The 24,517-nt window shown below is 38.1% G+C and overlaps 1 protein-coding gene across 2 annotated transcripts; it reads left to right on the top strand.

The window, feature by feature from the left end:
- Positions 1–8,665: 8,665 nt before the first annotated feature.
- On the top strand, positions 8,666–24,213 carry LOC127426154 (uncharacterized). 2 transcript variants are annotated; one of them, XR_007894748.1, is made up of 7 exons: positions 8,666–8,947; positions 9,433–9,887; positions 10,072–10,136; positions 21,355–21,471; positions 21,652–21,874; positions 23,913–24,037; positions 24,196–24,213. XR_007894748.1 is itself a non-coding variant. In XM_051672737.1 (5 exons), exons 1-5 carry the CDS (start codon positions 8,764–8,766, stop codon positions 21,866–21,868), a joined length of 1,038 nt encoding a protein of 345 aa, XP_051528697.1. In that variant the 5' UTR covers positions 8,667–8,763; the 3' UTR covers positions 21,869–23,251. The 2 variants fall into 2 exon arrangements, 1 of the variants encoding a protein (XP_051528697.1); XM_051672737.1 differs by lacking the exons at positions 23,913–24,037; positions 24,196–24,213 and having other exon boundaries at positions 8,667–8,947; positions 21,652–23,251.
- The last annotated feature ends 304 nt before the right edge of the window (positions 24,214–24,517 follow it).

Here is a 24,517-nt window from a genome sequence, read left to right as displayed (position 1 = left end):
TACACATCTGGGGTGGCATGAGGGTTAGTAAATGATGTGAGAATTTAAATTTTTGGGTGAACTATCCCATTAAGTATCAAAATATGTTTTTGGACCCCTGTCTGAAAGTTATTTAGCAAAAGAAAAGGGATGTTTGGGAGCTCAGATTTGCTGAGAATTCGAAGTCATCTGCAGACAAACACATTTGAAAGAACAACATGAAGTGCCTTTTTATGACACCAAGGTGAAAACTCAAAATGTTTTAACATGATCATGAATCTCAACAATGTAAGGTCACAGATGTTACAGTAATTCGGAAATGTCCATCTTACTGTAAGATTCCTTATGCTTCTTTCTTATATCATAATTCATTGGTACATACATCTAGAGAACATAGAAGACATTTTAAGATATAACAGAGAGACTGACGAGAGGGCAGATTTAGAAATGCTTTGATTTGGACATGGACAGACAGGCTGACCAAGGGACAGACAGACAAACAGACACTTGTCCAGTTTCTAGAGTCTGTATTGGCACTTATTTGATGAGGTATACATAAGAGCCATAACAGAAGTGCTTGAAAAGTTACTGTATAAAAACACCCCTGTTAAGACTTGAACCTGTCGCATTGCCAATTCAGCACCCCAACCCAGAGGATCCAAGCATCTGTTCCAGTCACTACTCTCCTGAATGCAATAAAGGAGGCCTTAATATCTTTCTAGGGGTTGAGAGCCAAATATGAACGAAGAGTGAACATTCCATGGCTAATGCAGCCACGTTCTGGGCATTTCTTCACAAGAAGCCAATTCCCCCCCATCTCCTCCTCCTTTTCTGCCAGCTGTCCCACAATGTGCTGCTGCTTGTCAGTGAGGAGAAGTAGTGCACTGTTTTCAGTGACAGGGCAGCACACCATGTCGCCTTACACCTAAGACCCACTCAAATAGACTGATATCATCTGTCCGTTTGAGGATCTACTCAATCCCCCGTGATAAACCTGTGTTTCTGGCGCAGGCTGATAGTCAGGGACACTTGAACTTGAAAGGGCTCATTGTGACTTTACGTAGGTGAAGTTGTATTATAAAAATGATCAATTCCTTGGTGATTGCTGCTTTGTGTAAATCTTAAAATTGTGTATTTAAATTTAAATTAAACAACGATTTAACGATTGAAAGAATGTGTAAAACTGGGGTTTTACATTGTAAATGGTACTTGCCAGTGTAAAAGTCGCCATCAAAATGCTAGGGTGTTAATCAGGTTTTCTGGGTGTTTTAGCGAGTTGCTGTGCGGCTGATGCAGGTATTGTGGGTGGTTGCTAAGGATTTGCTACTGGACATTTAAAGGTGTCTATCCCCAAGTCTACTGTAGGGTACATAGGGGCTAAATTTCCCCTAGGGGAAAAGGCACTTTTGATTTAGATTTCTCCCAAAACACTAAACAGCAATAAAAACTACCACAGTACTTTCCTTAACACCTGTTGTCACTATGCACTGAAAATTTTTCCTGATCACGTGCAATGTCTAAAGTTTGATTTTAAGATCATTTGATCTAATATTTAATAATTTTTTCAAATGTTGTAAATGTATGTAGCTAATGAGAATCCCTGAAATTATCACATTTATTTTGAGACAAAATATTTTTGTCATTTTCAGTTTCCTTCAAGGTGAATAAATCAAAAGTTTTTAATAACTGTCCAATAAGTAAAAGAATAGTATTTGGGGTAAAATGCCTCCCCTGTTACAGGGGCTAAAGGTCCCCATAAAACACATGTTGTAGTTGTGTTTTATGGGGCAAATAGATTTGTAATGAAAAATGTTGATAGTGGGCTCAGATTGACTGATCCAATCACTTGGAAGATTAAAGGCCCCGATATACTTCAAACGAAATCGAAGAACGAATGGGTGTGTCCTCATTTAGAATCAAATCTGGCCAAAAATGTGTTTTTGAGTTCGTTTCGTTGGTTCGTAACAGCTCGCCTGGGCAAACATTTAGGTAAACTTCTTACCGGCTGCTAAACACCTTCTTACTGCCATTGGTCCACATCATTGGTAGGTGTGACCTAGAGCTTCACCTACCTTGAGGCAGCTAATTCCATTCACGGTGTTCAGTCAGCCAAGATCAGTCAACATGAACGCACCAATGTACAGTTATTAGCGAGCTGGTGCAAATTGACCTACATTTACATACATTAAATGTATCTCCATTCTTTTGGCTGTATTTCGCCCATTAACACTCTTTTATACATCAGTCTTTGCAGTTGTATCAGTGTCAACATAAACTACAATAATGGAGTGTAATCAGTGTTTATTATGGCTGCTTATAGCTTTTAAGTGCATTAGTGCCATGAATTCAGAATGTAAACAAGACAAATTGTGCATTTTCTACGGCATATATAATTAAATCATCATCGAGTGGTTAAAAAAAAGCATCATTTACTGATCTAGTGTGAATTCTACACATACAACATTTAAAATGTAGCCCATAACAGACACTGGTCTCAACAGCCAATGCTCCTAAACTGGCCCGTATGCATATAACTGTCCCTGAGTAAGCATCTACCTAACTAGCCATTAAAAAATAAATGCATTGTTATGTAAGGTTAGTTAAGAAGAGTTTTTATTTATTAATAATTACTTCGAATTTGTAGTGTTTTTTTGTGCGAGTGACAAGAGTAAAGAGCACTGTTACATAAATCTATCTCTGTCCGGTGTTTTTTCATGTACATGTTTTACTGTTTACATGTCTTCCAAACGAATTGCAGAACCCAACTCTTGAAGCTTATAATTTACAAAGGACATGACTTGTTAACTAGAAAAGATATGATTTGCAATTAAATATATTTTACCAAAATGGGCCAACATAGGGTAAATCAAACATGCAAATGTCGAATGCTGAGTTAGATTGATGTAAACAATCGCATTAAATCCAACCTGGCTGTTCACATGTGAGGCACATTGGAAAAACTCAGATGAGTATCCAATTTATTTCCACATATGAAAGTGGTCCATTTCGGGATTTGAAAATGTCATATTCCATGTGCTTGTTGTGACTGTTCACACTGTCATCTACTTAACAGATCTGTGTCACATGTGAGTGAAAAAAATCAGATTTGTGACACATTTTGCTGTAATGTGAACGTAGCCAAACAACAAATGTTGACTGAGAATTACGACTCTCACGAGATGGCAGACTTTACAGCAGGAAACTCTTGAGGGACAAGACAATGATAAATGTCCTTCGTCTGCCATCATAGTGCCATTATGACTTCTGGTACTTCAAATGGGTTCTTGCCCACAATTCACTATCCGATGCATCCTCGATATTTGGCCTAATCAAGAACACATCTGGGTAATTTGATCAATTCTCGGTCCTTGTGTTCTTGAGTATTGTAATTGAACTTCGCAGTGGATGATGACGTCGAATGAGTTCATGGGAACGTAATAAAACATAGGCCCTGTTCTAAATGGCACACTTGATATGGACTTGCGGTCTCTTGGCCTTCATTTTGAATCCCCGCGAAGTCCATGAGAACGTAGGGTATCCCGTTTGACATTTTAGTGCTCAGAAGGGTGCTCACGAGCCTTATTTGCAGCCTCTGTGCACTCTTTGACTGAGCCTGCACTGGTGCGAGCTCCTAGCAGTTTATTACCCAACAGTCCCTGCTGCTGATTCTCAAGACCATTTGAGGCTTGAAGAGGTGATCACCATAAACTGCCATTTTATGACATCACTGAGCACATAATTTTTTCAAAATGTATTCCTTTGTGTTGAGAAAAAGAAAGAAAGTTTGGGTTTTTAACAACATGGGAGTGAGTAAATAATGATTGAATTTTCATTTTTGGGTGAACTATCCCTTTAAGGAAATAACTCTTATTCAGTAATTTTCTAAGAGAATAAAGAATTTACAGTTAATCCCTTTAGCTCTTTATAGATTTTTTAATCAGAAGTGTTATCCTTATTTTCAACCCCAATTGTTCAGGGATGCATTATTTCCATAAGTGATATGTCTCCAATTAGTATGGATTCTACAACAGTATCAACTGCATGTGGCAAACTATTAATCACCTCCTTAAACTGTGGCAGTGTGACTCAGGCATCTCCATGGGTCATTTAAATAGAGCAGACAAGCCGTTAACGATACTTTCTAAGAGCATCATCATGCCGTGTCCATGAGGGGAGCTGGTGGAAACACCTATTAACAACAGCTGACAAACCCATTAAACACCATAATATGCCACATTATCCTTCAAGAGACATAATGGAAAAAAGCACATTTAAATTTCCAAGTGGTGTACGCCTATTACTGCTAGAAGTAGATCAATGACTTCGGCTTCCTGTAAATTGTTTTCAGTGCTGGTCAAGATCAGAGTTACAAGTTTTCAGAAATCTATTCTGTTTTATTCCACATAACAGGGTGTGTATTCCGTGAATGACTTGTTGAATTCCATTTGATTGCCACTCGCAGGCCTACATTGTTGCCTCAATGCCATGAATATCCAGGAATGGATCTAGGAATAGCATACTTTAAATACTTTTTTTCCTCTGCAGTTTGTGGACCTAAAATTAGTCTTTGGTATTTGGAATCAAGATTTCAAAGACATGTATTCCCTTCATTTGGGCTTTTTTATTCTCAGCAGTTAATGCTGATCATTCCACGGATGAGTGTATTGAAATCAAAAACGTTTTCATTCAAACATTTGTGATCAGTTCTACTTGTCTATGACATCCATTTGAAACTGCAGGGCAGGGCTTGGATGGGACTGCATTAAAATGTTTTTGCGGAAACAATGCCGGCAACGGTCCTAATTTTGTTTGTCAGCCATGTCTGGATTCCACTTGGGGCGTTAAGGAAAGCAGAGAACCCCTCCTAGGCTTTATTGGCAGAGTAAAAATATGGCCTACAAGCTTATCTGCTTGTCTCACAATGTTTATATCTGACCCCAAGCTCCAATGACCTTCTCCTATGTCATCAGGAACACAAATATAGCGCTTCGGTTTCTGGAGCGACCAAATAGTTAGACAACATTGAAGACATGGTGAGACTTGAGGAGACATAAACAGAATCCAGTGTAAACATCTCTGTGAGTTTTGCCAGACTGGAATGCAAATGGAGGAAAGTGACACAGATACCACACATATTCCTGACTGACTTCAATGGCTTGATGAACAAAGACAGGTTCCATTTAAGATGTTTTCTTAAATTAACATAATACAACCTATATACTGTGTTTGAAAGCATAAAGGTTTTTGTATTGGTTTTAGGAGCCGCTGGCTAGAATGGCATGTTGCCATGTGTTTTTGTAGGGCGTTGGGATGACATAAAATGACAGTTATGTTGTAGTTGTGCTGACATGTCTGTGGCATGTTCATGCCATCAGAGCGGTGTTTGATGTGTCACTGCTTGGACACCAAGCTGTTTTTTTCCAGTCTCTTTTGGATCAGTGCGTTTAAAATAACCCACAAAGCCTTGAGAGATTTGTGATTCTGATGCAACAAATGATCAAAAGTAACCTTACAATGACCCTTTGATTTTATTATTATTATTATTTTAGATGCATCGTGAGTCATTTTAGTACATTTGTGTAGCTTATTGCATGGCAGGCTGTAAAAAACAAGTTATGCTAGTTTGTTAGTTTCCCAGCAAGACTGGTCTGTTGGCTCAGTGCCATCTTGGCTAGCTTGAAGTTGCAAAGACAAGCAAACCATCTTTGGCTGGTGTAGCTGTTATACACTCATTGAGCACTTTATTAGGAACACCTGTACACCTACATATTCATGTGATTATCTAACCAGCCAATCATGTGGCAGCAGTGCAATGCATAAAATCATGCAGATACAGGTGAGGATCTTCAGTTAATGTTCACATCAAACATCAGAATGAGGAAAAAATTTAATCTCAGTGATTTCGACTGTGGCATGATTGTTGGCTAGGTTGAGTATTTCTGTAACTGCTGATCTCCTGTGATTTTCACGCACAACAGTCTCTAGAGTTTACTCAGAATGGTGCCATAAACAAAAACATCCAGTGAGTGGCAGTTCTGTGGACAGAAACGCCTTGTTGATGAGAGAGGTCAACAGAGAATGGCCAGACTGGTTTGAGCTGACAGAAGGGCTACAGTAACTCAGATAACTGCTCTGTACAATTGTAATCAGCAGAATAGCATCTCAGAATGCACAACACATCGAACCTTTAGGCGGATGGGCTACAACAGCAGAACACCATGTTGGGAACTTTATTAGGACCATAGAGTTACTAATAAAGTGCTCAGTGAGTGTATTTCAGCAGGGTTTGATAGATCTACGTACATTTTTAACCATTCTTGCATTTCCATAGTGCACACATTGTATAAATGGTACAATATTGCTTTATTTATATACCATGAAAATGAAAGAAAATGTGCGATTCTTTGAACTGATGCTAGCACAGCTACACCTCCACCTCTTTAGGCTTCATTTATATGTTCTGTTAGTCATTTCAAATGTGTGAACTAAAACTACATGGTGATTGATACACACTTATGGTATATGTCTGAAATAATTCATATAGGCATCATATGTTGTCCTTTATAGAGTTCATTGAGAATTATACCAGAGCTCTTTTTATTGAGCGGTACAAGATGGTAATTAGCAATAAAGTAATGTGTTTTGGCACTAATCTGAGGTGGTCTGAAGAGAGAGTTTGTGACCATAGTTGGAGAATATTAGGCAGGTGGCCAGGCAAGGCCTGTCGTGAGGAAGAGTGGAGCTGACAGCTGGCCCTGTCAAACAATGACTTATTCTTCACCATCCACTGCCCAGCATTGTAAGAACGTGTTTGTGCTAGTTATAAATACTGTTGTATGAATGTGTGTTTGCTTGTCTTTATGTACTATGTATAATAGTATGTTACGAAATCAGAATCTTAGATTTTTTTTCTTCCGATTTAGCATAAATTCTTGTTATTTTAAAGAAAACATTGTTTTATAAAGCTGGAGCTGTTAAAGAATCTGTCCACATTTCACGCAGCTTTCAGGGCAAGTTCTGATATCTGATCCTTCACAGGTGACTATCTCAAGCCACTAGGATGGAATCCACAAATACATTTCTATAAACCTGCCAGCAGTTGAAGTTTGAGGGGTATTTAATTTAGTCTCAATCTAATTTGAATGGCCCTTAAGATAACTTACTCTACCGTGCTTTTACTATAAAAACACTTTAGTGACTAACTTTAGTGAATATACTGATGGAAATGTTGTAGATTCATACTAAATAATGTAGTAAGAGGAGTAAAAGAATCAAATTAATTTTTATTATGGGAGGAATAGCTATAGATTCAATTGTAGTAACAGAATAGTAATAGAACTTTACTTCATAACAAATTCCCATTGTTTTAATAGAGATCCTAGTTAGATGTCAAATTCTTTTACTCAATAGGGATGGGCGATACCACTTATATTCTTTTCGATCCGATACCAAGTACTTTTAGGCCAATATCGCCAATATCGATACCAATACTGATACCAATACTGATACCTCAATTAAATTGAATTTTTACGAATTCTTTGGATAAAATTAGCAACTTTATTTTTATTTTTTTATTTTTTACATATTTATGGGCCTAAACAGAAAATTATTAGGCTTCCTTGTTTACCCTTTAAAAATAAGTTAGTATAAGCCACATATAAAACCTCAAAATTAACCATAGATATTATTATATGATTACTATTACTAAAACCAAGTTACCATATGGATACTACAGTAATACTGTAGTAAAACTATAGTTAATTGTATCAAAACCTTGGTTACTGCCAAAAAGAAGAAGAAAAAAAACATGGTTATTACAGTCGTGGTTACTAGTCATGGTTAATACAGTATTACTACAGTAAATCCATGGTAAGTTTTCATAAGGGTATCATTTATTAATGAAGATTAAAGATCATTATCAATGATAATTGACTAGCTGTCTGTGACTGCTAGTGTATTTTAGCATTTCTACGTATCAAGATGAGCGGAAGAAAAAATAGTTCCGGTGCCATGCAACTATTTGCTCATATAATTCTATTCTTTTCTTTTCTTTTTTTTTTTTTTTTTTTCTTCATTTCAAAGCTTATGAGATGCATTAATATTCATGTAATCTGAATAATAAGATCACTTGTTTAAAAAAAAAAAAAAAAAAAATCAGAATCGATATTTTTATGTGAGGATCGATATTGTTGATACCACACCAGTATCGATACTTTAGTATCGATGCGTCCCATCCCTATTACTCACATCTTAGTAAAACTTGTTAAGATGGTCTGGGAGGGAAGTCTACTGCATTATCCCAAGATTTTTGATTAATTAATTAGCAAAAGCCATCAAAAAAGAAAAGATATTAAACAAAATGACCAAAATGCCATACTCATTCATTATGGTTTTACAGTATATAGGCCTAATAACAGTAACTATAGTATCTACTGTATGGTATTGGGCAAAAACTGTGATAGGCTAAACTGAAAGAACATGCCATATTTCAACCCCCACATATATATATGGTGGGGGGGGGGGGGGGGGGGTTGGTCTTCATGCAAAATACAATTTTATTTTTGGGTAACTATAATGTGTGTTTGTTTTTTTGCAAGGGTAACAAAAGTCAGGTCGTTATTAGACCGTTGAATATGCAACACACATCCAGTGCAAAAGGTGGCGTCCATCATTGTCGAGCTCAGCAAGACGAACCCAGACAAAACAATAGACGAGAAGGATCTCTGTTATGGATGTAGAAATAAAAGGGAAACAGACACTTTAGCCTTATTTTATGAACATACAATGTCTAAACTACAGGGTTTAAGCGATTTTCTGACAGAGAGGTTAACTTTGGCTGCCCAGGAAATATTTAAGGCGGTTGAAGACATATTTAGAGACTATAATGAGGAGATTTGTCGCTCCAGACAGGAGATAGAGCTTCTGAAGAGAAAACTGGACGAGGCTGGAGTTCAGTTTCGTCGTCCTGGTTAGTGAATTCAACTTAAACCCGAATTTCATAATTCTTTTTTCATGTTTTGATTTCTATTATATTCTCTATTATATAGTCAAGAGTCGTTGATGCGTTATCTCTACCACACTAAACCAAACCAGGCCTTTTAAACTAATAATATTATTACGTTACTGAGATAATATCAAGGTAATGTAATACTGTCTGCCATCTAATACGACATCTACTATTTCAAGTTTTGTTTTATTATGCGGGGGTTCTCATGTCGCTATCTTGGCCTTTAAACTAATTAATCATAATATTAGTCGACTAGCTGTATTGTTACACACTAGCATTTTTACTACAATACGCTTGACCTCCGTATGATGTGCCATTAGCACTTAGAGCTACAATATAAGAATAATAATAATAAATATTATTATTATTATGAATACTGTCTCACCATAATTCTTAATGCTCATAATTTCTTGCTCATATTGTTTTTCTGCTTTTACCCTCTATAGAAACACAGCCTTGCTCCTCTGAGATTCAAGGAAAGAAATACACCCAGACATACTCAGAAGAGCAGATGAGATCTGAACATGACGGAAAGGATACAGAAATGCATATGAAACTAGAGGTCTATACACAGCAGGAAGAGAATGGAGAGCAGATGCGTGTGTGCAATGAAACCACATCTTTATTGCCATTTATGGACGTTGACCATGATCAGACGGTCCACAAAGTCATTGCAACCCAAGTGATGGAAAACCTCAACAATAATTTTACTTTCATTAACCATGCTGCTCAGATTAAGAATGAACCTGAGCCTAATCCTGAAAGTGGTACTTCCTGTCAGGCACAGCACATCACAAGATACAGCTCGGATGATACAGAGGACAGTGATGCATCCAGCAACGACATCAAAATAAAAGTTAGCCACGTTGGCTCCCCTGCACATAACACACAACAATATGAGGTAAGTCTGTGCCTTTTCAGGTCTGCAGGTTAAGCATAGTCTCATTTGAAAGCTGTTCTTAAAGTATGATTATTGTAGTCCATTTGTTTCTCACAGACTGACACTGCATCTATAAACTAATATTTTTATTTTTAAGACCACCTGCAAACATAAATGTGAATGGATGGATCTCATTGTTTTACAGCTGCCTTTCAGAAATCAAGAGGTGTTGGCACAACATAGGATGGAGCTGGCCCAAATAAGAGAGAGGTAGTTTCTTTTGATTCTTTAGTGTTTGTGAAATCCTTCATCTGTGATGATTTGAATTTTGTGTCCTGATTCTTCTTCTTCTTTTTTTTTTTTTTTTTTTTATCAGAACAACTTTTTCTAGTGATAAATATGTGGTACAAAATCTGGTTAAAAGTGTGCTGCTACTAGCTTGTGTAGACAGCACAAATTCTTTGCCTGCCATACATGCATTTTCTTGAACTCGCAGCATGGCCAAATAGATCAGATGTTAAAAAAACAGGAACCTCAGAAAATATGGAATATTTTTTTCATATCAAAAGAATCAAATTTGAGTGGCAGGTGAATGGTTAAAATTTGATGGTTATTTTGTTAATCCTGGGTGATTCTCACAAAGCATTTCAGAACATGTCCGAGTCATATTTCACCCCCAAAATCAAATGGGGGGAAAAACGTAAAACACTAAACAATTGCGCCGCCTCTGCACATCTGCGTCTTATTCACTAACCACCCGCTATCTAGTTTAAGAAGGCACAATGTGTCTTGACTATTTAAATTTAGATTTTGTCATTCCTTTCTGTTTGAGACTGCCAGAAACTCCGTCAAGAAACGCTACTTCAAGTTCCCAGCATCATGTTCGTCAATCTCCCCTCCAGGGAATGATCCTACCTGATGTGTGTTTAAATCAAGTATCCTTGGAGAAAGAGAAAAAACTGTACCAAGATTCAGCGGGACCAGACGGGAAACCAAGACCCGAACGCTTTGCTGTGCTTTTGTTTAGAAGTCTAATACCACATGACATTTATCAGGACTGGGCAGGTTCTGTCAACTTTGATGGCTCCAGGGGGAAAAATGCACTGCCTAACAATCTGCGGCAAACAATATCAGAAATTGTCAGTCGGAAATTCCATAACCTTACACCCTATGACTGGAAGATGATTAGAGATCGGCTTAACGAATTTCTCCGTACCAGACGACTGACTTTCCCCCTTTTTTAAAGCCATTGCTCTGCTGCAAACATAGTTATGCAATTGCTGCAAAATTCACTAGGTTAGCTAGTCTACTTTTTGCAATTTACATTTAAAGCTTCAATAAAAAATTTTTTGTTGTTGTTAAAACGTAAAAAAAAATTCATTAGTGAGCAAGTACATAAAATCTGCGTTCAAAACTGCGTTCTTGCCTTGATACTCTATGGAAAGCCTACAATAAGGATACAAATTTATGTTTTAAACTGTCATGCCGGATTTGGCAGGAAATTGCGAGCTTACATCATTCATCCTTGCTTGTTTATGTCACGTTTGTAAGCACAAAAAAGAAGGGTCGGCTGCTACTATAGCATGTGTGTGGTGTCTGGAGAAGCTGTGTCTGTCTGTTTATAGTTTGCGTAGTGTTTAATAGGCTTTCAGGTAAAGTTACTGTAACATGTTTACCAATTTTCACGAGTTCTGAGTATTGTATAAAATTGCTGTAGTTTATAAATTCCCTGTGTGCGTGCGCGCGCGTGTGTGTGTGCGTGCATGTGTGTGTCGCAGTTTTCTTCTTTCTTTTACCCCAGTCGCAGAAATGCATAAGATGCATCACTTTCCATTGCCTATTTTGCGGATAGTCTGTTTAAAACATATTGGACATCTAAAAGCCATTTAAGATACAAGATACTACAAGGTAGTTCCCTAAGAATGTATGTAAATATGTACTGATTTAGATTCATAGCACAGTTTTATATTATAATAGCCTGTAATCTTCTCTCCATTATAACTTTACTAACAAGAAACAATCAAGGAAACTGCTTATTGTAATTGTTATTCCATTTTTCCTGCATATTATTTTAATGTTTAATAAAGTGTGTTTCATCAACATCATTTTTGAATCCTCTTTTTGTGTTTTTAATTTACAGATTTTGTGTGTGCATACTATTTTAATATAACGGTATAGATGCACTATCCCCTAATGCTGTAAATGTAGTATAATTAAGGGTCTTCCATTGAACTCATATCAGCTGTATCACTTGTTTCACCTCTTAAATGTGGTTTAAATTATGTGTGGTACAATGAAAACATTAATGTGTGGTGGATAAAACACTTGAATAATCAAATTAAAACTTATGGTAATAATAGTGTTGTTTATCTTTATCAAAGCAATGTTAAAATGTTTAATCGAATACCAAAACAATCTACGTGAAAATTGAACTTCATGACTCCGGCTCTGCTGGTGAATATAATCTCCGAGGTTATATGGTCACAGGCAACCTCAAACAATGAGATACAGTTGAAGACATTTAATCGTAGAAAAATTCCCTGTCTTAGGTCAGTTAGGATCACTATTTTAAGAATGTGAAATGTCAGAATAATAGTAGAGAGAATGATTTATTTCAGGTTTTATTTCTTTCATCACATTTCCAGTGGGTCAGAAGTTTACATATACTTTGTTAGTATTTGGTAGCATTGCCTTTAAATTGTTTAACTTGGGTCAAACGTTTTGGGTAGCCTTCCACAAGCTTCTCATAATAAGTTGCTGGAATTTTGGCCCATTCCTCAGACAGAACTAGTGTAACCGAGTCAGATTTGTAGGCCTCCTTGCTCACACACGCTTTTTCAGTTCTGCCCACAAATTTTCTCTTGGATTGAGGTCAGGGCTGTGTATTGGCCACTCCAATACCTTGACTTTGTTGTTCTTAAGCCATTTTGCCACAACTTTGGAGGTATGCTTGGGGTCATTGTCCATTTGGAAGACCCATCTGAGACCAAGCTTTAACTTCCTGGCTGATGTCTTGAGATGTTGCTTCAATATATCCACATAATTTTCCCTCCTCATGATGCCATCTATTTTGTGAAGTGCACCAGTCCCTCCTGCAGCAAAGCACCCCCACAACATGATGCTGCCACCCCCATGCTTCATGGTTGGGATGGTGTTCTTCGGCTTGCAAGCCTCACCTTTTTTCCTCCAAACATAACGATGGTCATTATGGCCAAACAGTTCAATTTTTGTGTCATTAGACCAGAGGACATTTCTCCAAAAAGTAAGATCTTTGTCCCCATGTGCACTTGCAAACTGTAGTCTGGCTTTTTTATGGCGGTTTTGGAGCAGTGGCTTCTTCCTCACTGAGCAGCCTTTCAGGTTATGTTGATATAGGACTCGTTTTACTGTGGGTATAGATACTTGTCTACCTGTTTCCTCCAGCATTTTCACAAGGTCATTTGCTGTTGTTCTGGGATTGATTTGCACTTTTCGCACCAAACTACATTCATCTCTAGGAGACAGAATTCATCTCCTTCCTGAGCGGTATGATGGCTGCGTGGTCCCATGGTGTTTATACTTGCGTACTATTGTTTGTACAGATGAACGTGGTACCTTCAGGCATTTGGAAATTGCTCCCAAGGATGAACCAGACTTGTGGAGGTCCACAAGTTTTTTTACTGAGGTCCTGGCAGATTTCTTTTGATTTTCCCATGATGTCAAGCAAAGAGGCACTGAGTTTGAAGGTAGGCTTAAAATACATCCACAGGTACACCTCCAATTCAAAACACCTCAGAAATTCAGAAGCTAATTGGCTAATTGTCTAAAGGCTTGATATCATTTTCTGGAATTTTCCAAGCTGCTTAAAGGCACAGTTAACTTAGTGTATGTAAACTTCTGACCCACTGGAATTGTGATATAGTCAATTAAAAGAGAAACAATCTGTCTGTAAACCATTGTTGGAAAAATTACTCATGTCATGCACAAAGTAGATGTCCTAAACGACTTGCCAAAGCTATAGTTTGCTAATATTAAAACCTGTGGAATGGTTAAAAAAATGAGTTTTAATGACTTCAACCTAAGTGTATGTAAAGAACAGTGCAGAAACACATCTGATGTAAAAAAAAAAAAAAAAAAAAAAAACGTCGTTTCTTCTGCAAGCTACTTGCAGTTTTAGGTTTTAACCACAGAAAGTTCTGTTAACCCAAAAGTTCTGTAGTGCAGCTTTAATAAAAAATATGTTTGTAAACACTGTTCCCTCTTGTTTCTTACTGTATCCCGATATGCTCCAAATGATAAGAATATGAACACTAACATTTGTTATTAGTATTTGTATTATTTATATTTAATTTATACTTTAATTATTATCAAATCTATTTTTATATATATTGCACAGTTAAAACACCCATTACATTTCACATTGGCAGTCGTCTGTGGGCACGAGGTGGTACACATCAGACACACTTGCAGATTCACATGTTGCAGCCGAAATCTGTTCTGCTTGTACCTCTCGCTGAAAATGTGTCTTTATCTGCTAAAAGCCAAAAATATGGGGGATGGTAATAACGATGTATAGTACAGGTCAAGGTAATTGAATCACAAAATAACAAAACTTGTTTAAAAACTTGTTTCGTCAGGTTTCAAATTAGAGATCTTTAAATGTCATTAGCAGTATTCACACCACTGTACTAATGGACAGCTGTGAAATGTCCTTGATAATTTTTATCTGTATTTTAATTTTTTTAATTTAATATTTTTTTGTTTTATTACCTGCCAAGGTAGAAATGTAAAAAAGGGGGGGGGGCAGTTTTACATTGGTAATGGTAAAGTTAGAAAGTTATGTCTCCAGCACTAGATTGTAAAGTAACAAAAATTATCCAATATAGTTTTAAGTTGTGCAATTCTCACATTAATTGCTGCAACAATGTTATAGCCTATGGAATAAAGACCAAAATATAACTATGGGTGTCTGCATTGCGGATCGCTCTGCGCACAGTGTGTGTGTGAAGCAAATTGCGTCATCAGCACAGCCACAGACTTTACCACACGCGGTTCTCGGCCGTGCGCATCGCTGACACGTGCCTGCTATTGACTGTACTAAAGAGTATCACAAAGAAGTTGTAGTGGGCATGTGTCAACCGCGTTCTTATTCGCTCGCGGTCAGAAGAGTATACACACAAAGGCAACGTGGTCGACCAGGCGTGAGCCGATCTGGAATGCACAAAAACAAAGTATACCTGGGCCTTAAGTGTTCAGTATTATCTGAAACAATTTTTGTAATTAACATTTTTATTAAATCTTATAATAACAAGAAACACACACACATACATTATATATATACACAACATTTAAACCCCGCCTCCCCAAAAAACAATCCTAAGTAAATATATACATACACATACACACACATACATATATATATATTAGATACATACATACATACACATACATATACACACATAATAATCATACACACTTAAAAACTTTACTACAATACTCTCTCCACACCTCACCCTAGAGCCCCCCAAAAATTCCAAATACCTGCCCCATTTCCGGACAAACAAATCTAAATCACCCCATCTTCCTAATGACACCTCATAAGCCGCTACCCTCCCCATCTCCATGAACCACTCCAGATATGGGGGCGCACCAGCTGAACCCAGTTCTGAATATGGCCATCCCCCACATCGATGACCGCCCCATCACCCAGAACACAAAGTCTGGGGCAAAACGAAACCCGAGTGCCCACCACGTCGCACACAAAATTCTGAACCTTCGACCAGAATTTCTCAACACACCACCAAAAACATGGGCCATGTCTCCATCCTCTGACTGGCATCTCCAGCAGGTGGGTGTGTCTTTAAGACCAAGCCTATACAATCTAGAGGGGGTCCAGTAAAATCTATGCAAAATTTTGAATTGTATAAGATGCACCCTTGCATCTCTAGATGCAGACTTAACGTTTTTAAGAATCTTAGCCCACACTCCTTCCTCCAATGCCAAGTTGAAATCTTTCTCCCATACTCTCTTGAGAGAAGTTAAGGCTCCATCCCCCAGACTCTGAATTAACAGGGAGTAGTACACTGATGCCTCATGACCTTTTCCAAAAGCTGCAATCACCAATGTGCTACTCCCAAAAATAGTACAAAGCAGGTGGCGCAGTTGTAAATACCTATAAAACTGAGGTCTGGGGATCCCAAAATGTTGGACTTAGTTTTCAAATGATCTCAACACTCCACTTTCATATAGGTCACCGAGTGTAGCAACCCCCCTCACAATCCACTCTGGCCAGCAGAAAGGGGATTTGCCAATACACAATCTTGGGTTCTGCCATATGCTCGAGGCAACATTTTAATAAGTGTCCAATTTAAACAATCTGGACACTTTAGTCCATACCGAGTGTAAATGCGAAATAACGGGGCGTAACTTAACTTTTCCGATTTGTTTGATAGAGATGCTTTGTAATGGCGAAATAGGGGCAAGAACTGCCTGTTCGATAACAAACCAGGGAGGGGCTCTCTCAGGTGGAAGTGACCAATGAGCCAAATGTCTGAGACTGAACGCATAGTAATAAAACAAAATCTTGTGTAGGCCTAGCCCACTTTTGTCTATCGGCCTATGTAACTTATTAAAATGCAATCTGGGACGTTACCATTCCAAACGAAGGACTTCGCTATGCTATCAAATTGCTTGAAATAAGAGAGGGGGACATCTAAAGGGAGAGATTGTAGCAAGTTTTAATAACATTAACCTTCCCAATCATCGATAAATGTAATGAAGCCCACCTGCCCACATTGCTCGAAAACCTTTTTATTAAAGGGTCAAAATTAACACTAACTAAATAAGACAGATTTGCTGGGAATAAAATCCCCAAATACTTAATGCCCTGTTTGGGCCACTGGAAGGCGCCCGGCTGGAAAGGCGTTACTGGACAGTACACTGTCAGTGCCAAAGCTTCGGATTTAGACCAATTGACTATGTATCCTGAGAACTTGGAAAAGGAATTCTGTGGAGGCAAGGCATAGATCTAGTAGGTTAAGAGACAAATAATAAAATATCATCTGCGTAAAGCAGAAGTTTATGCGCCACACCTCCTGCCACCACCCCTGGAAAATCATCCTCCTTTTTTATCGTGGTTGCTAATGGTTCCAGGGCAAGACAGAACAATAATGGGGAAAGAGGGTAACCCTGCCGAGTGCCCCTATCCAGAGTAAAATAATCTGAAATTAATCCATTTGTTTGTACTGCTGCTACAGGGTGTCTATAAAGTAACTTAATCCAACCAATAAATGTACTCCCGAACCCATACATTTCCAAAATCTTAAAAAGATAATCCCATTCTACCATATCAAATGCCTTTTCGGCGTCAAGTGAGATGGCAGCGACCAAAGACTGATCATTCGCTACTGACCACATGATATTGATGAGACACCTGATGTTATCAGAAGAGCTGCGGCCCCGAATAAACCCCACCTGATCTATATGTATAAGAGATGTCATAACCTTACTTAATCGGTTACCCTAGTTGGATCAGGGAGATTGGATGGTAACTTTTACACTCGCTTGGATCTTTGTCCTTTTTAAGTATCAGACTGATCCGGGCTTGTGTCATGGTTGGAGGAAGCTTTCCATTCTTTAATGATTCAGTATAAACTTTTAACAAAAGTGGAGCCAGTTCTGTAGCATAGGATCTAAAAATTCTGCGGCAAAACCATTTGTCCCCGGAGCCTTGCCAGTAGGTAGGGACTTAAACTTGGAGGAGCTTGACGAGGTAATTATCTCAGAATCAAGAGAGTTTTTTTGCTCAGTCTTCAGTTTAGGAAGATCTAATGGTTCCACAAAGTTTCTAATATCTTCATCAGTAGACGAAAACGTGGAACTATAAAGATCAAGATAGAACTCTTTAAAGGCATTATTAATATCAATGGCTGAGGTAAAAATTTCACCACCAGCAAATTTCACTGAGGGAATGATAGAAAGAGACTCTCTCTGCTTTATATATCTAGCCAAAAGCTTCCCTGCTTTGTCCCCCAACTCAAAGTAAGACTGTCTTGCCCTGAATAACCAAAACTCCACTTTCTGTGACAAAATAGTATTATATCTATATTTCAATTGGGTCAATTTTCTGAGGCCATCAGATGACATACGGCGCTTCAGCTCTGCCTCTGCACTTTTAATATTTCCTTCCAACTCCACGAGTTCTCGTGCTTTGTATTTTTTGATGAATGAGGCATACTGTATGATCCGACCCCTAAGAACCACCTTAAGTGCCTCCCAAGCCACGCCCACAGAGGATACCGAGGACTAGTTGGTCTGCATATAAACATTAATTTCAGTCTTTAACATTTGTTGGAAATCAGGATTTTGCAAAAGGGATACATTAAGGTGCCAACTGTATGATTTCTTTTTCTCTATATGTGGCAACATCTTTAAACTCACCAGGGTGTGATCCGAGACTAAAATGTTTCCAATTGAGCAATCAACAACAGATGAATTGAGGGATTTGTATATGTATATATATATATATATATATATATATATATATATATATATATATATATATATATATATAAATAATTTCTTCTAGAATAAATCTTATGGACTGATGAAAAAATGTATAGTCTCTACCAGAAGGGTTCAAAAGTCTCCAAATATCTGTAAGACCAAGATTTTTACACATCCTGTGAAGCGTCAGTGTTGCTCTAGGGGGCTTACACACTTTTGCTTCACTATGATCAAGGACTGAGTCCATCAAAAGATTAATGTCTCCTCCCAAAATTATATCATGAGGGGTGCCAGTGGCTTGCAATATCCCTTCAAGATCTATAAAAAAAGCCCTGATCATCAGCGTCATTAGCCAAAATCAGACTTTGCCCCTGAATTTCTGCTAAAACAATAATGACTCTTCCTAATTTATCATTAAACTGTTTGAGACATTTGAATTGTAAATATTTATTTATCAATATAATGACTCCCCTGCTCTTACTTGTGCCAATACTAAAGAAAACATGGCCACCCCATATCTTCCCAAATTTGTCAGCTTCCTGCGGGGAAAGATGCGTTTCTTGAAGAAACACTATCATATTTCTTACGTTTAAGAAAAGAAATAACTTCCTTCTTTTTATGGGGTGCCCCAACCCATTCACATTCCATGTGGAGAGAGATAGTATACTCATATTAACATTTGACATTTTGATATAATAGAAAAAAGAAATTGTGTGCAAAAGACAAAATTATGAAGACCACATTTCAACATTAATGCAACAATAAAACCCCGAACAAAACAAACAGAAAAAAGAAAAAAATGTGTATTAACCCCGCGCACGACAGCGCCAACTGGCATCAATCCCTTTAAACTCAAAGACTCCATGTACGCCTACGAGAACCCCCGCAACAGCTTTGCCATCGGATTGCTACATTTTGCCTAACAAATTTGTAAGGCAAAATTACATAACATCAAATATTTTATAAAACAAACCCCAGCCAATAGGCAGAATAAACACAAAGAACGTGTAGACTCATTCACAGAACTGTCTCGAAGGTGTGTTCCTTCACAAAACAAATTCCAGCCGATATAAAGCCGTTCAGTTTCCTCGGTCAGACAAACAAGTGATTCAAGTGTTCAGTGAGCCAACTGATGAGTGCAGCAGATGACATAATCATTCCAATGTCCCACGAAAATACTCCACAAATAATACTCCAGGCAACAGGAGGCATAAGCACATGGAACTGACAGATTCATCCATAAATGTCCCGAAGTAGTGTTATTTAACAAAACATGCTCCAGCCGCTAGGTGGGACCAGCACAAAAGGAAACGAAACACGCATCCCAGTTCCTCAGATGGTCAAGAGTCAATTCACTCGGAGGCTGCATAAAAGTATATCCCATGATTTACACAGTCCGCCAACTTTATAAAAGACATCCTTTGTGTGGGCATGTTGATATTTTGCAGTCATCCGTAGTGTCTATTCTCAATCTGCTCGGGAACTTCATTGTAAAATGATCTTCCGTCAATGCAAAAGTTTCTTTAAGGAAAAGTTTTAATCCACAAAACAAGACAAACTCCAACCACTCGGCGGAGCCAATGCAAAAAGAAACAAAAATGGCGCCCAGCTTCCTCCGAAAGCCAGAGCATGTACAGTGAGTCAGTCCACTCACAAGAAAAACACCCAATGGTTACTCATCCATTGTTTCAATAAAAGACATTGCCTGATTGGGACATGTAAATACTTTGCTGCCGTCCTTGGTGTTTATTCTCAGTCTGGCCAGAAACATCAGAGCAAAAGTGATCTTCTGCCGATGTAAGAGTTTCTTGCATTCCTTAAACCGATCACGTTACTCTCTTGTCGAGTTCGCCAAGTCCAGGAACAAGAAAATATTGTAATTCTTCCAAGAAAGCTTTCCTTTGCTCCTCGCCTGGCGCAACACGAGATCTTTATCAGATGATTTCAAAAATTTGGCCAGAATCGATTGGGGCCTGTCTCCCTCAGCAGATCTGCGAGCCGGGACTCAGTGAGCTTGCTCGATTTCCAGCTTGTGGCCTGTTATGTCGAGCAGACTCGGGAAAAGCTCCTCTAGGAATTTCACCATATCTCTGCCCTCCTCATGCTCAGGAATTCCAACAATTCGAATGTTATTCCTGCGGCTTCTATTCTCAAGATCTTCAAGCTTTTCAAGAACACGTTCCAAATCAACTTTGGTCACGGGTGGATTAGCGGCTAATTCCCTCTCTGATGCCTCCAAATAATCGATTCGTTTTTCAACATCTATCACTCTTGTGACTAGCTTAGAGAATTTTTTTTTCAATTGCCGTAATCGATCGACGTATTACAGCGAGATCCTCCAAGTCTGCAAGTACCTTCGTCAACATCACCGACATGTTGGACAGTTGACGCTGAATTCCTTCTCCCGTTGCGCCATCCAAATCGAGTCCCCGGTCCACAGGCCTGTCTGGGCTTTCATCTTGAAGCCGTAAGTGTCTTTTACTGTCTCCAGAGCCTGAGGATTTTGACTTCTTTGCCATGTTTACCTCAAACAGTAAATGTGTAACTGGGTGTATCGAATTTCACCGGATTATATCATGAAAATTATTTAAAAAAATTAGCAAAGTGCGCAGAGCTGTCTCTCACACGTCTGCCCTTCGCATGGCATCACGTGGCTCCCTGAAACAATTTTTAGAAACATACTGGATAGCCTACATGAGCGTTTTGTCAACGGTCGAGAATGAAATGTGACTGCCCCCATTGACCATGGTTCTCCTGCGCCACCTGACGACACGTGATACCGCATGAACTAATACAACTCGTTCCATTTTTCATGCATTTGTAAGGCAGCATCTGTAGGTAGGTGTGACATTCTCAACCAAAATCAGGTTATTTCAAGTTTGCTAGTGGGATGCCTCCCTAAAGAGACATAAGCCTGACTGTTAAAAAAATAAATAAAAAATCAATATGCTAACTGTTAATGGTAGTTTTTCTTTTCTAAGGTAAACATTTTCTTGTTATTTAGATTGGCAGAAGAAGAGCGAAAGAAGGCTGCAGCAAAAGCTAGATCCCAAAAGCACAAGCAGAAAGTATGTGGAAGCCCTGATCTTCTTGAAGCTTACAGGAAAAAGGAGAGAGAGAGGTATACTGTAGGTTTCGTAAAGAAAATGCTTTTCAGGAGTGGCTGTAGGTTAGATTCTTTTTTTAACAATGCAAGTACATATACATGTATCTATACAGTCGTGGTTCTCAATCATTTTTGTCATCATTTTTTTATTTGAAATCATTTACACTGACTCGCTTATATTTTTTATTTTTGTAGATATCAAAGGCGAAAATCTCAGGGGAAAGTGAAATCTGCTAAAGATCTGAATCCAATACAATTGAGAAGGCAACAGAAAAGATGGAGGGACAATTCTGCCGCATACAGGAAAAAGAAAGCATTTCAGGACGTTTTAGACAACATTAAAGAAGACATTATTGAAGTCATCCCAGAGCAAATGCCTGCCACCTCTGCTCAACACTTTAGCATTTTTTAGAATCCAGTGTGTAAAAATATTCCTTTATTTCTGTAGATCAACCTCTACTGTATATGGAACTTGCCAATGCCATGAGTTTGATTCCCAGGGAACACACATTTTCCGGTTAAAATTAATATCTTTAAAGCTGAAGTGTGTAACTTTTTTTGGTGTTAAAATACTTTCTCCTATCCCAGCTTAATATGCAGAGACAATTATAAGTAATCCACTGGTGGATAATTTTTCTTTACAACTATAAACACTGTTGGGTGAATTCATTAAACAGTTGGGCCACTTTTGTGCATGGTATTTTAGCGCAAAAACCTGCATCTTATTTACTAACCATCCGCGATCTAGTTTAAGCAGGTGCAATCAGCGCTGGTATTATGCTGTATCTTAAATATTTAAAATAAGTCATTGTCATTCCTTTCCATGCAAACTTGCCTACTTTATATGTAAATTAGTCTTATTATAGATTGTGCTTCATTCACAAAAATTGCCCCGCGCAATTTATATTCCGCTATTACCGGCAGGTGGCAAAATTATTTTTATTTAAGAGAGATGTTTGTAAACATTTTCTGTCGATCATATCAGCAGTAATTTATCTGATAATGTTTAAATGAAGGAGAAGCACGTCATAACCTGGCATGTAGCCAGACATGTGGTTTAGTCAAGCAGGTGTCTGTATCACAGTAGTGTGATGCTGTACAGTCTTGCCAGAGTGTCAGATCACGGTGGTCTGCTGCATCCTCCGCTATATAGCACTCAGAACCAGCCTGCAAGAGTGAAATACCACATGCAGATTGCATTCAGCAGCGATTCTGTGGGTGCTTTCGCACCGTTGCCTAATCTGCAAATTCTTTTAGTGAATTGGGTTTGTTTTTTTATGTCAAAGTTCAGTTCGTTTTGATGATTTGAACTCAATTATTATGGGATAATGTATTTCTTGTAACTGCTTGTCTGTCAAATAAATAACCTTCAAAGAACAGCTCACATTCTTCACATCTTTGCACATTCATTTCATTCACGGCAGACAAATGTAAGTGTTGTTCTGTGCATGTAAATTTTTGGTGGTAAATCCAATGAGACACCCTGTCTACACCAGATGCAATTGCCGTGGCATGATGCGCCAAAAGCAAATCACTCCTATTTTAATCATTCTTCCTGAGAGTCAAGCGTGACTGCTGTGTGCATTTTCCATTACCCTTTTAGATTTGTAACTAGTAGCACCTGATAAACATGCAAAAAAAAAAAAAAAAAAGAAAAATGGATGGCAACATATGTGGATAGTAGGACTAATTTATGAAATTAGTTGCTCCCTATTTAGTGAATTACTTAACCCACACTGTGCTGTCTGTATGCACTGGTAATGCACAGTAAATAAATGATTTATAAAGAAAAAAATAGCTAAATTACACATTAGTGTACATTGTGTTTACCAGCATGGCGTTTCGCGATAATTTGCTCAAATGTTAAAAAAGGCATATTGGATGAAACTAGAGACTCTAGCCTTTTGACTCAAACAGGTTTCAGTGTAAATACGTATTTAGGTTTCTCACCAGATTTTAGGTTTTGTTGGCGTTTCTCCCAAAGACAAACCGTTTTGTCACATGACTCTGTGCTTCAAACATTTAACCCTTTACTGACAGCCCAGAGTCTCCTGAACTGAGATCAGTCGGTTTAAAATAAATTAAATTAGGTGTTGAGTATAGCGAAGCCAAAATACAACGTCCACGGATTTGTGCACGTGGTGTCGCACGAGGATAAAGCCAATTAAATGTGTGTTTGTGAGAATCACCCATTGAAAATAGGCCTGAAGTGTTTCTCTGAGGGATGTTGATTGTTGAAAACATCTGCTGCCTTAAAACCTAAAGCAGTATAATAATTCTAATAATAAAATAAATTAATAAAATAAGCATGGCAAATATTTTTTTTAGAATCAAACTTTAGTGCTATGTAAATGTAATCAAATGCTTCTGATTTGTGTTTATCAAGGAATCTGTGTAAATGCTCTTACTGTTTTCTTATAAGTGGCTGAAGTAATTGTATTTCTTACTCCCACAAGTAAATTGCAAACACAACAGGAAAGAAACCGGAGGAATATGTGGGAACATGAGGAATTGCACAGTGTAAGGAAGATCAGACACACTGAAGACGTGGCCCTTGATAAAGAACAACACCAGCAAACACGTAAGGACATTTTAATGAACTGCTGATATTGGCTTTCCAGAGTTGTAATTACGTAAAAACAAAAAAACAAACAAAAAAAAACAATGGCCAGATATGCCGTTTTACTTCTTTCATAGAAGTACAGAGTAAATGAAAGTGTAAATTTGCCTCTTCTTTAGAGCCCAAGACAAATCTAGCTGACATTTCCTGTGAAGACATTCAACATGAAGAGGAACTGTCTGAAAGTTACCATACTCTTCATGATATTCACGGAAACCCACACGGTACAGGAGAATATTCTTGTGTCGTGTGCCGCAGAAGATTCAGCTCATCAGGACTGCTAAAGATTCACCTTAGAGTTCACTCAGGAGAGAAACCCTACCATTGCAGCTTTTGTGGTAAAAACTTTAGACAATCAAGTCACCTTAAGACACACATCAGAATCCACACTGGAGAGAGACCTCACATCTGTCAGAGTTGTGGGAAGACTTTTATTGACTC

Source organism: Myxocyprinus asiaticus, chromosome 35 (assembly GCF_019703515.2).
Source record: "Myxocyprinus asiaticus isolate MX2 ecotype Aquarium Trade chromosome 35, UBuf_Myxa_2, whole genome shotgun sequence".
NCBI classification, from domain to species: domain Eukaryota; kingdom Metazoa; phylum Chordata; class Actinopteri; order Cypriniformes; family Catostomidae; genus Myxocyprinus; species Myxocyprinus asiaticus.
Note: the sequence above shows the minus strand (reverse complement) of the source record. Positions and strands in the feature narration are given on the sequence as shown.

What these genes read in the sequence shown, in the direction of transcription:
- LOC127426154 (XM_051672737.1), top strand. Translation starts at nt 8,764, where the DNA reads ATGTCTAAACTACAGGGTTTAAGCGATTTTCTGACAGAGAGGTTAACT. An exon ending in ATAACACACAACAATATGAG is followed by an intron (nt 9,888 to 10,071) that starts GTAAGTCTGTGC and finishes ATTGTTTTACAG; the next exon opens with CTGCCTTTCAGAAATCAAGA. An exon ending in CTGGCCCAAATAAGAGAGAG is followed by an intron (nt 10,137 to 21,354) that starts GTAGTTTCTTTT and finishes CTTGTTATTTAG; the next exon opens with ATTGGCAGAAGAAGAGCGAA.